The sequence below is a fragment of the Protomyctophum bolini genome, assembly GCF_963924005.1.
Source record: "Protomyctophum bolini genome assembly, chromosome: 15".
NCBI lineage: Eukaryota > Metazoa > Chordata > Actinopteri > Myctophiformes > Myctophidae > Protomyctophum > Protomyctophum bolini.
In genome coordinates, this window is record NC_137876.1 from 22,491,980 (window position 1) to 22,503,340 (window position 11,361).

The 11,361-nt window shown below is 41.4% G+C and overlaps 1 protein-coding gene across 4 annotated transcripts; it reads left to right on the forward strand.

The window, feature by feature from the left end:
• The first annotated feature begins 201 nt into the window (after nt 1–201).
• gale (UDP-galactose-4-epimerase) lies at nt 202–10,975 on the forward strand. Of its 4 annotated transcripts, none has more exons than XM_080783466.1 (11): nt 202–426; nt 2,067–2,218; nt 2,495–2,604; nt 3,692–3,805; nt 4,077–4,253; nt 4,899–5,012; nt 5,608–5,674; nt 5,762–5,847; nt 6,007–6,084; nt 7,468–7,582; nt 9,878–10,975. In XM_080783466.1, the coding sequence occupies exons 2-11, from the start codon at nt 2,092–2,094 to the stop codon at nt 9,940–9,942; spliced, it is 1,053 nt and encodes a 350-aa protein (XP_080639592.1). In that variant the 5' UTR covers nt 202–426; nt 2,067–2,091; the 3' UTR covers nt 9,943–10,975. The 4 variants fall into 4 exon arrangements, with proteins under 4 accessions (XP_080639592.1, XP_080639591.1, XP_080639590.1 ...); XM_080783465.1 differs by having other exon boundaries at nt 2,492–2,604; nt 9,878–10,974; XM_080783464.1 differs by having other exon boundaries at nt 2,062–2,218; nt 2,489–2,604; nt 9,878–10,971.
• The last annotated feature ends 386 nt before the right edge of the window (nt 10,976–11,361 follow it).

Here is an 11,361-nt window from a genome sequence, read left to right on the forward strand (position 1 = left end):
CAATCTGTTAATACATTCATCCAATCAATCAATAAATAAATCAATCAATCAATCAATCAATCAATCAATCAATCAATCAATCAAACTAATTTGGCATAGTCGCTTCTTTTTTGGATTTGTTTTCTTAGACCTGGTTGCTTATTACTTACAGCATCTGGCAACACCGGTTCCACGTCTCCTTACCAGCAGGAAGTGATAATGTTCAACACAAACTGAGCAGTGAGCACAGCTCTGGGTGGGAGTGGGACGCTGTTAGGAGATCGATCAATCATTTATCTGATTGATAGACTGACTGACATCTTTTGAGTTGGTCTTCATTCTGATGATATTCGCGTTCTCTGCGACCGCTCCTCATTCAGCTTCATCATCTGTGCCGTGAAAGAAATAACTACACCTGTACCTGTTGTGTTGTGACGAGGACTTTGAGTGAGTATATTGTCTTCTTGACATTTTATGTGGATTGTGTTCTTCTGTGTGTGACAATGTCTGTGTTTATTGTTTAATAATCACTTATCAGATTATAGTTGTTAGTAGGTGTGTGTTTTAGGTCATATTGTCATTGTGTATTATTCCCAGTTCGTTGTCATGTGTGATAATATTATGTTTCTGTTCAGTTTGATTATGAGCATATAGCAGACAGTTCCCTTGAGCATTCAGCGTCTCCCTTTGCCTTGAGCTGTAAATCACAACAGAAGTATAGCTAAAGCAAATAGAACAGGTCTATTTATACCGTAGCCTACTCTCTAATACAATAAACAAAAATATAGTTATTAGTGTTAATTGTTTTTCAACTGTATGTTCTTTCAGACCACTGCATTACCAGACTGTGTTTTATTCAATATTTGGGGATCTTCCAAAAGACTGTCAAAAACAATGGTGCACATTCTGTAGTCTAACAATTATAGATGTAACTAAGCACAGTTTATAACATTGCTTGTATGGGAACAGTAGGTATAATGTTCTGATGTACACATAAATTACATGGGTTAAAGGATGCAGGATAGATGGGACTACTTGGGGGGTTGATGAATTGAGTATGAAGGACCCCATACCCAATGGAAACAAGCCATAGGCTTTCTTGGGCTTAAATCCTATTAGCAGACCTTGTATTGAACTGTACATTTCTGTACTTTTTTTTGCAAACTGTTAATAAATCAATCAATCAATGATGGCACAGTTTGTAGAAGTGAGATGGGCAAAATTGTATTTGGAGTAGAAGTTGTTAGACAGATCATTGTGTATCTTGACAATATGAACATACATCTGTAAAACGATGACAAAATGTGAATATTGGGTTTGCATGAACATGATTTAATCATTTCTGTTGATTGATCAATATTTCTAAACACTTTTAACAAAAGTGCCATTCAGTTGACGATTCTCAGTTGCCGTTGCCCCTCATGTCATTGTTTTTGCCTTAGCACTATTATTAAGAACATAAATGTTACATGTAATGTTTGCAGTATTCCACGGTAGTTTAAACCGTAGTTATGACCAACGATTTGACTGTTTTATAGCAGGAATGTACTTTTGGTTGTAGGCCTACTATTGTAACACAAGGTCTCACAAAAGATAAAGAAGTGCAACAACAAGAAGTATTTTAGTTTCCTTCTAATTATCTACTAGTACAATAGGCAGTAAAGGTTCTTTATTTATTCTGGTCTGACAGGTAAAGGGTTTACTGAAGGCGTGGTGTGGAATGGATCCATCTACTTTACGGTGTACAGTGGCCTTATCAGATGCTAGTCCTCCTACAACCTACATGCTATTACTGTAGGAGGACTTAGTCGGTCAAATAATACAGCATATCCTGTTCCTTTCATAGTACAGGATACAGTACTGACAGTCTATTACAGGTGTTCCCAAACTTTCACAGTTGGAAATTTGGCATCTTCCCACAACGGAAATGTAAAACAAAATATACATTATATACAGTATGAATAATCACTTAATACCTGATCTGCAAGCTCTCAACGTTGAGAGCTTTCTATTTTCACAACTTTAGACAATTTGAGAAAATGTCTAAAGACAATATTGTAAAACCCTTTTTTGTTGTTGTAGGACAGGTTAAAAACCAGGAACATTACTCCCATGAAAATGGCTGAGAAGGTCCTGGTCACCGGTGGAGGTGGCTACATCGGCAGTCATTGTGTTGTGGAGCTCATTGAAGCAGGCTATTGTCCAGTTGTCATGGATAACTTCAGCAACGCCATACGAGGTAAATTCCCTTATACTCTGTAGGACGATGGTGTCGGTTGCCTAAAAGAACGGATCATCAAGCTTGCCTAAAAGTGTGTGTGTGTGTGTGTGTGTGTGTGCCAACATTATTGTATGTAACAATGTTCTGCCTTATGCACAACTAGCTGTTTTCCTATTACGGTATCTCATCTGACTGCACTGACAGTGTTTGTACAAGGCATATTTGTACTTCTGTTTATATGTGGACATAAAGTTTGTGTGTGTGTTCTACATCCGGTTCTTTCTGGAGGAGAAGGGGACGTACCTGAAAGCATTCGCAGGATAGAGAAGTTCCTGGACACCAGCATTGAGTTCCATGAACTGGACATGTTGGACCGGCCTGGATTAGAAAAGCTGTTTAAGAAGGTCAGAAAGGCCTAATATTTTATTATATACAATGCTGTATATACTGTACGATTATGATTATATGTTCTAGTTCACTTCAAATACTTGAAATGACAACTGTCAATCCTTAACAAAATGACTGACAAGACTCTATTGACCATATGCAGACCGCATCCATCTTGCCAGCAAGGTGCTAACTAGGTGCAACTTCCCATTAACACTTAACAGTCCATTCATCCAAACAGAAAAGTCCTTTTTAATTGTATTGAACAACGTCAAACTCATCAACATTGCAGCTGTACAAAAATATTTAATTATCCTCTTCCATCTGCAAATAAAATAAAATTCCACCGTATACATGTTATGATGAGCTACTTCCCGTCAAGTAATTCCTTGTATCTGAGTTGAGAAGCGCTTGTTGGATCTCACTCAATGGCCCTGCGTACCACCTGTTTTGAATTTGCACATGATGCAGTAGGCAGCCAGGACGTAGCTTTTCTGATAAAGCAACGCATTGGAAAGCCAGAGGTTTCCTGGTTGACACTGGATTGGATTGGTGCACTGGAAGTGCAATTATCTCTCTCTGTCAAGAGAGGGAGACAGTATTTACTAAAACCTAGCCTTTATATCTTTGAGTAATTTGCTATTTGCTCTCATTTGCTTAAAAAAAATAAGAAGAAAATTAGTGTGTAGCTGCATATCAAATATTGCGTATATCGTCACTGTCGGGCAGAAACCTCTTATCTCCATATTCTTTATTATTTATAGTATTTAGTCCCCCCCCCCCCCCTGTAAATTGTGTCAATCACAAGTACCAGAAAGCAGCTCAAAACAATGCATGAAGCGATGCCCTTTGAGCTTGTAGATCTGCCACTTTAGCTACTTTTGAATTTGAATCCTGAAAAAGTAACAGATTTAGACATGAGGTTTCCACCCGACAGAGACCATAATACTCAACTGTATAATGATACTCCCCCCCCCCCCCCCCCCCCCCCCCCCCCCCCACACACACACACACACACACACACACACACATGGTGAGTGAATTGCATGTTGTGAATACAACTCACCATTGTGTTCAATCGATGTGTGTCTCGCTGCTTCACAGCATTCGTTCAGCGCCGTGATGCACTTTGCCGGTCTAAAGGCCGTCGGGGAGTCTGTGGAGAAGCCACTGCACTACTATCACGTCAACCTCACCGGCACCATCAACCTGCTGCAGGTCAGTGTCTGCCCGCCTGAAGTGGATATCATGCATGCACACAGAAGCTTTCCTTGTTTTTCTCAAAGCATGACAACTTGTGTATTGTGTGTGTGTGGTTGTATGCTAATGAATTGGTACTGCAACATTGATAACCACTAATGTGTGTAGGCTTGCACTGTCTGCAGTTACCCGGAAACTCACAAAGGCTGTGTTACTGCCAAGTTACTTGCTGTATGTCAGCGGCTGCTGATCGTGCGCATTTGTGTGGCATGTGCACGTGTCCTCCCAGGTCATGCAGGCTCATGGCGTGCACAATCTGGTGTTCAGCAGCTCGGCCACGGTGTACGGAGACCCGCAGCGCCTCCCCATCGATGAGCAGCACCCGGTGGGCGGCTGCACCAACCCCTACGGCAAGACCAAGTACTTCATCGAGGAGATGGTGGTCGACCTGTGCAAGGCTGAAAAGGTGCCGCGCTCTTCTGCCAACACACAACGCGGAGCCCCCCCCCCCCCCGATTACTGACCGCGAATAGTCAGGTTTATGGCGATCGTTTGAAGTGTTGCGATTGCATTAACCCATTAACCCATTCTGACCTGAGATCAGATTCATACGAGGTTTCCACGGGACACACACTGGTCTGATTAACCCATTCTGACCTGAGATCAGATTTTAAAAATGTCAGTCGTTCTTCGAATTTTTCAAAAATAGCAGACCTACAAGCTCGTATCGCGCCACTCGGTGGCGCGATATGAGCTTGTAGATCTGCTATTTTTCAATAGCTAAAGCATAACATGATGCCAACACCAAAATGGGTGCCCGGTCAGAATGGGTTAAGACCTGAGGCTGATGCTGCAAATCCTAACAGTTTTCTAAAAAAAGAACGTACCGGTATGCTTCTATATATGTATAATATATATTGTGGTGGTACTACTACCAACTCCCATCTCAAAATATCTTGTGCCAGGGACCCTCCCAGAAGCAAAGATTTGAGTTACTGTATAACATTTTTTTTACTGTGTATTGATTCCATTGTTTCTAACGACACAATGTAGTATACCGGTAATATAAGTGGCAGAAATCCATGACTTAATTTTGCCTGTGTGGAACCAGAACTGGAATGCAGTGCTGCTACGCTATTTCAACCCCATTGGAGCTCATGCCTCGGGCCAAATAGGAGAAGATCCACAGGGAATCCCCAACAACCTCCTGCCATATGTATCCCAGGTACATTCGTTCGTTTGTACAGCCTCCATGTCTTGGTCCTAAGATTGTGGTGTGTCTCCTTGATCTAGTATGTTTTAAAAAATAATTCTTGTAGGAAAGAAGTTTCGCACACCTAGAAGTCAGGCATCTGCACAGGTGCGTAGGCCAGTGGACATCAATGAAAGGAATAGATAATAATAATAATACTCTTTTACTGAGCAAATATACAGTGTGCGGGTGCATTCTATTCATTTCAAAAATTAATACTTGCCATCCTTTTACAAAAACGCTTAATGTCAGCAATGATTGAAAACAAAATGTACAAATTGTGCCACAAGGTCTTTAAATTAAATTAAATTGACAAAGAAAACCCAATCAAGTTCAGACAGAAGGTTTTGTGCAGTAGCCATGTTCCATGCAGGCAGGAACAACAGAGTTCAGGAAATAAGAAGTCTGGGACGGGGACAGCAGACCATTATCAAAATGTAATTATCAAAAAAGTAACGCGTGTCTTTCACTTTATGGTTAGGGTATGTTTTATCAAGTACCGTATGTTGACTGCAGACTGTAAAGAGCAAGTAAATCAAACACTGAATGTCTGAATTATTTACTTTAGGTTGCCATCGGAAGAAGAAAGCATCTCAATGTATTTGGGAATGACTACGACACAATTGACGGGACAGGTAATACTCCTTCTACTTATCATCCTTTTATTTATTTATATTTTTACTACTGTAGCACATTAATAACATTTTGTTCTCTTTGACTAGGGGTGAGAGATTACATACATGTTGTAGATCTGGCTAAAGGACACATAGCTGCTCTCAAGAAGCTGAAGGACAACTGTGGCTGCAAAGTATGTATACATATATTCACTTTTAAACCGCCTTCAATGTTTAGTTCCCCCGTTTGGCTTCTCTCACAGAACATTCTCTCATTCATTGCCTGCATTTGTGTGTCCAATCCATGCAGTATATTATGACACGGGTGTGTGTGTGTGTGTGTGTGTTTTTAGGCATACAACCTGGGAACAGGGACAGGCTATTCTGTGCTGCAGATGGTCAAAGCCATGGAGAAAGCCTCGGGGAAGGAGGTGAGTGACAGTTGGGCTATGTGACAGTAATGCCCCATTTGAACTTGGTTGCGTGCCGTGGCTCGTCCCGAAAATAACCGCTCACAGCTTGTAGATCTGCTATTGTCGGTGTGCGGCACTGGCACATGACTAAGTGTAAATCACCCTAAATGAGTGGTTTGGCAGTGGGACATCGGTAGGTTGTGTGTAGATCATAATGCTTTCTTCGCTGTTCTCTGGGGACAATTACAATTTAGGCATTTAGCAGACGCTCTTAATCCAGAGCGACATACAGTAAGCAAGAACTAAAACCTGACAATACATCAAAAATAGTCATCATGAACGTAATCATACGTAAGCTAAGAACCTAATCTATATAATGAAACTATGTGTATACAGTGAGTCACTGCCCAAAAGGTAGATTGCGATCTACTAGTAGATCACAAAGGCTCTGCAGGTTATTCCATCCCTCTTTTTCCCATTCCAAGTGCATTTGTCTTATAATTCTATAAGGCTATTCCAAAGCCCCCTCAGGTACATATATAAACTATTTACAGCAATGGTATAATAATGTTTTTGGTGGGTAGATCTTGTTGCGCTGTTCATTTTGAGCTGACCAGACTTGCAAGATATGGGGGTGCCATACCTTTGGTTGCTTAGAAAGCCAGCGTCAGAGGATTGGAACTCTGTGCGGGCCGCGACCGGGATCATTTTGGGGGACCAACCCCAAAATGTTGTGGGTCCCGACCCACAGGTTGAGAACCACTGTCTTAGAGTGTAAAAACTGATGTCAGTTGACAGAATTAAAAGGTCTGATCAATGATCCCAGATCAGTATATTGTGGCCATCATCAGAAAATCTGGTCCTGGTTTCTGAATGCAACCTCATTTGGGGAGAAAATAGTCAAGAATATTGCAGAACATTATACTGTATGTATCAGGACATTACCACTTACACTTTAACCAAGTCAATTCATATCTTAACAAAGACCTTTTTAATACCTCAAAAAGGAAAAAGCCTGATAGAATTACTGATTCAAAAGTAATCAACAAACTACCGGTATTATAAAAACTCGTCAAACATTGGCCAAATAATATAAGAAAGTTTTGAAAATAGCCGATCTACAAGCTTCTACAAGGTCACACGCTCATGCCTCGCAGATCTGCTATTTTCACAATATTTAGCCTTGGAACCGGTCATGGCCTGAAAAGGTTGAGAACCACTGAAATAAGGGATAAATCATTACTGAGGTGCTTACTTTGTATCCTATGACTTGAGAGACTAATTAAACTACACTGGCCCTGATCCAGAAACATTCTCTCTAGACTAGTATTTTTAGCTACCTAAGTGGGCTACATGAGTCTGTCACATTTAGCTTTGTCCTGCTGAACGTGTGTCCATTAGGTCAACTACCAGGTCGCCCCTCGGAGAGAAGGGGATGTCGCCGCCTGCTATGCAGACCCTCGCCTGGCTGAGAAGGAGCTGGGATGGAAGGCCGACTTTGGACTGGAAAGAATGTGTAAGGAGACGTGTGTGTGTGTGTGTGTGTGCGTGCGTGTGTATACCTTTTGTGTCCGCAAGTCTTCAGAAAATGTGCATAAAGACGGCCGAAATGAACACAAGAATGGACGGAAGTATCCGTTCAGGTTTTTTTGTGTGATAAGTCTCCTGATGTTTGGCTTGGGTTGAGTCTATGCGTATCAGGTGGCCACTGTGAAGGCAGCGGGCCTGGTGGTCAAACAATCTGGTCTTTTATAAAAAAGGCTTAGTTCAATTGAAGGATTACATTTGGAAAATAGTGGCCTGTATTAAGAATGTTTTGTTAGAAAGCCTTTCCCTTGAAGAGAAAACAAGACATAGAGCCTAATTAATTACTAATCATGTGCTCCCTGTCCAATCAAAACTACGTGTGCGGTTTGTGAACAAATCTCTCAAGATTAATTCAGACACCATTCAGACCATTGTTAGCCTTCTGATTGGTCCCTGACTGACTCTTTCTGCCTTGTTCCTCCCTGGTTCCGCCAACGTTTTTGGAGAAAAATAAACATGACTTTAAAAATAGCCTTTGAATCTACGGAATATCAATACGAAGCAACTGAAAATCACATTATTTCAATTGTAGTGGATGGAGAGAGAGGATGTGGTTTACCTTTGAAGTGAGGGACGGAAGGACTAATACCACACAGAGCAGGGACGGATTAACCCCCACGAGGGCCCCTGGGCCGGTCATTTTTGCAGGGCCCCCATAGCGCGCATGCTCGCAAAATTTTGGTGTTTTTCCGTGTTTTTAATCATCTTTTTGACCTAAATTTAACAAAATCAATGGCCAATGAAGGGCCCCAGGAGCCCTTTTTCAGGGTGTCAAACCTAGTACCTTACGGTCCAATTTCCCTGAAGGGCCCCTGGGCCACGGCTCCACTGGCCCAATGGCTAATTTGTCCCTGACACAGAGGGTGTCAAGTCTCACACAGTAATTGTGTGTGTGAGAGTGATTATTCTTTTTTGACAGATATGATGACATTCAAACCATTCATAATACAGTGCCGGCAGAATTTGCAGCATTCAGTGGCGACACCAGCAGGTTTTATTCCAGGAGCTGAGGGGGAGCTTGACTATTCATTTGGGGGTGCAGAGTGCAGACCTGTGGATATAATTATACCATGACCAAATGCAATCGGGTGTGATGCCAAAAAGTTTGTATGCATGGCAATGCCATCTGAACTCTCATGCGCACACCATACATACACTAGCATCTTATGGCTTGTGTGGGTGGGTGTGTATGTATATATGCATACTCCATATTTCTATTTATACTTCATTGCCTATTTTTCTATTTATTATATACTACTGTATATACTGTACATTCTGTACATTCAACAAACAAGTGTATTTATTCCCATTATTGCGTTACTGTATTGCACTCTGGTTAGACGCCACTATTCATTTCATTGTCAAAGTATTTGTATACTATGTGCAGTGACAATACATTTAATCTAATCTAATAATCTAATGTGCGTAAAATGTTGACCTGCTGCATGAGTTCCATGTTCAGCTACAGTTCATGAAGCTATATTGGCTATTTTCTGCAAATGTTTTCCCCACAAAACAGAAAATACACTAGCATAGAGCCCTGCTGTACTCCGCTCAACCTTGTGGGGTTTAAGTGGTTATTGGGAGATTACGAGACAGTTGCACTGGTCACCATTATGAAGATATATAGTCTGTGGAACTCACACGCACATTTCTGGTGGTGAAAGAACGTCATGATCGATCTGACAAGACTGCTAAGGAGATGACGCCTGATGCAGCTGAAGCAATTAACAGTGATTTGGGCTTTCCAACCGTGTATTGCGCACAGAGCAAATTCCATGCAGGTAGTTAAATGTCACACGCAGGGCTGTACACAACATAATCAGACTCACACTCGCTCAAAACATCACATGAATAGTCAGTCAGTCAGTGTCTCTTCACCTCTGTTGGTTGCTACTTGCTAGGCCCACATCATCAGATGAACTATCCAGATTACATATGTTATGCACATAATGAATACAGTACATGTGTTCTCAACCCGTGGGTCGCGACCTCCTTCTTAGGAGGTGCTAAAGCATGCCCAAGCTCCCCTCTAGCGCCGCCACTCTGACAGCATTGTTTCCAAAAGTGGAAAAAAAACGTTTTGATCAGCCCACATGTGTTACCGTTGATTGGTGTCTCACTTAATCTTATTTTATTTCATTTCAGCATTTATATGATTCAACTATTGGTAATATCTCATTTGACAAATGTTTTCTTATATGTACTTGTCGTGTCGTTGTAGGTGAGGATGTGTGGCGATGGCAATCCCAAAACCCCAATGGATTTAACAACGGCATCATCTCTTGATGAAATTGCCAGCTTCATCAAGTAGAATTTAAGTCTTCATCAAGTTGAATCATGTCTTTCTCCGGTTCAACAGACCAAAACAAACGATACCGTTGTTTTTTCTTTTCCATTTTCACATGGAACCTCAAGACAAACTGAATGCTTTTTACTACTTTAATGTCTTAATATTATCTTGATTCCAGTATGATTGTTAGCTACCTTAAAGGGACACTTTTTACAAAAAAAATGTGTTAATGACGTTTAGAAGATATAGAACACTTTCCTGGGGGTCTTGTATGGTTTTAGATATTTTAGATTTTAGCAGTGAGCCCAGTGTCTCTGTCATGGACACTGGCCTCACTTACTTCCTGGACTACAATGTCTTACTGAGACAACATGTAGTCCAGGAAGTAAGTGAGCCCAGTGTCCATGACATCAGAGCATAGAGTAATAAAAGGATAGAGGCCGAACCGGAGTGGAAGTTGCTCAGTGGCGTTTTGAAGCACCTGGAAGAAGCGGAAGTAGACCACTTCTGCTTTTTCCCCCCGATTTGGATACCAAAATGCGGAAGTGCGAACGAGCGCTCAATGTTAAAGCCCAGATGCACGTGATCGTCATAAATCCACGGGTCCGCCTGCAGTCCCCGCTCTTACCACTAGGGCCGAGCGCTTCGACGTTGGAGAGCCTCCCTGGGGGCTTGCATCAGAGACAGTTTGGTCTCACTGCTAAAATCTAAAGTATATAAAATCACATATTACACACACAAAGACCCCCAGGAACGTGATCTAAATCTTCTAAACGTCATTAACATATATTTTCCCTTTAACGTAGAGATAAACAGGAAAACAAATGTCTCAGTCTTGTCTTTTCAGTGTCGGTCATTGCACATTTGTTGTTTTATGACATGTGAATGTGTTAGGAACTCAGAAGGGAACAATATAAATATTTTCTAATGTAATAAATGCACAACCATTATTAAATGTGTAATAATTTGTCATTTGTTTTTGACTATTATTTTTCCAGAAATGAATGGCGACCGTAGATTGCAGTTTACTATGAACGTGAATCTCCTGTCAGTCAGTCTGTCAGTTATGCCTCGTGACACGCTCCATATATGGCCAATACAGAATTCATTCCATATGTTGATCTGACCTCGCCAAACCCTGTACACTCAAGACACGCTCCATATGGCCAATACAGAATTCATTCCATGTTGTTCTGACCTCATGTGTACACTTAGATCTCCATATATGGAGCTTACCTGTTACGACATTCCATAAGTTGATCTGACCATCAAACCCTGTACACTCAAGACATGCTCCATATATGGCCAGTACAGAATTCATTCCATATGTTGATCTGACCTCATCAAACGCCTAGATCTCCATATAGAGCGTAGCAGTCCTGCCCCCTTTCATGACGACGACAGGCCAGGAAACA

Excerpts from the sequence above, each read along its gene's own strand:
- gale (XM_080783464.1), top strand. The coding sequence starts at position 2,092 with ATGAAAATGGCTGAGAAGGTCCTGGTCACCGGTGGAGGTGGCTACATC. Across the intron at positions 2,219-2,488 it reads CTTCAGCAACGCCATACGAG|GAGAAGGGGACGTACCTGAA; the intron begins GTAAATTCCCTT and ends TTCTTTCTGGAG. Across the intron at positions 3,806-4,076 it reads GCACCATCAACCTGCTGCAG|GTCATGCAGGCTCATGGCGT; the intron begins GTCAGTGTCTGC and ends GTGTCCTCCCAG.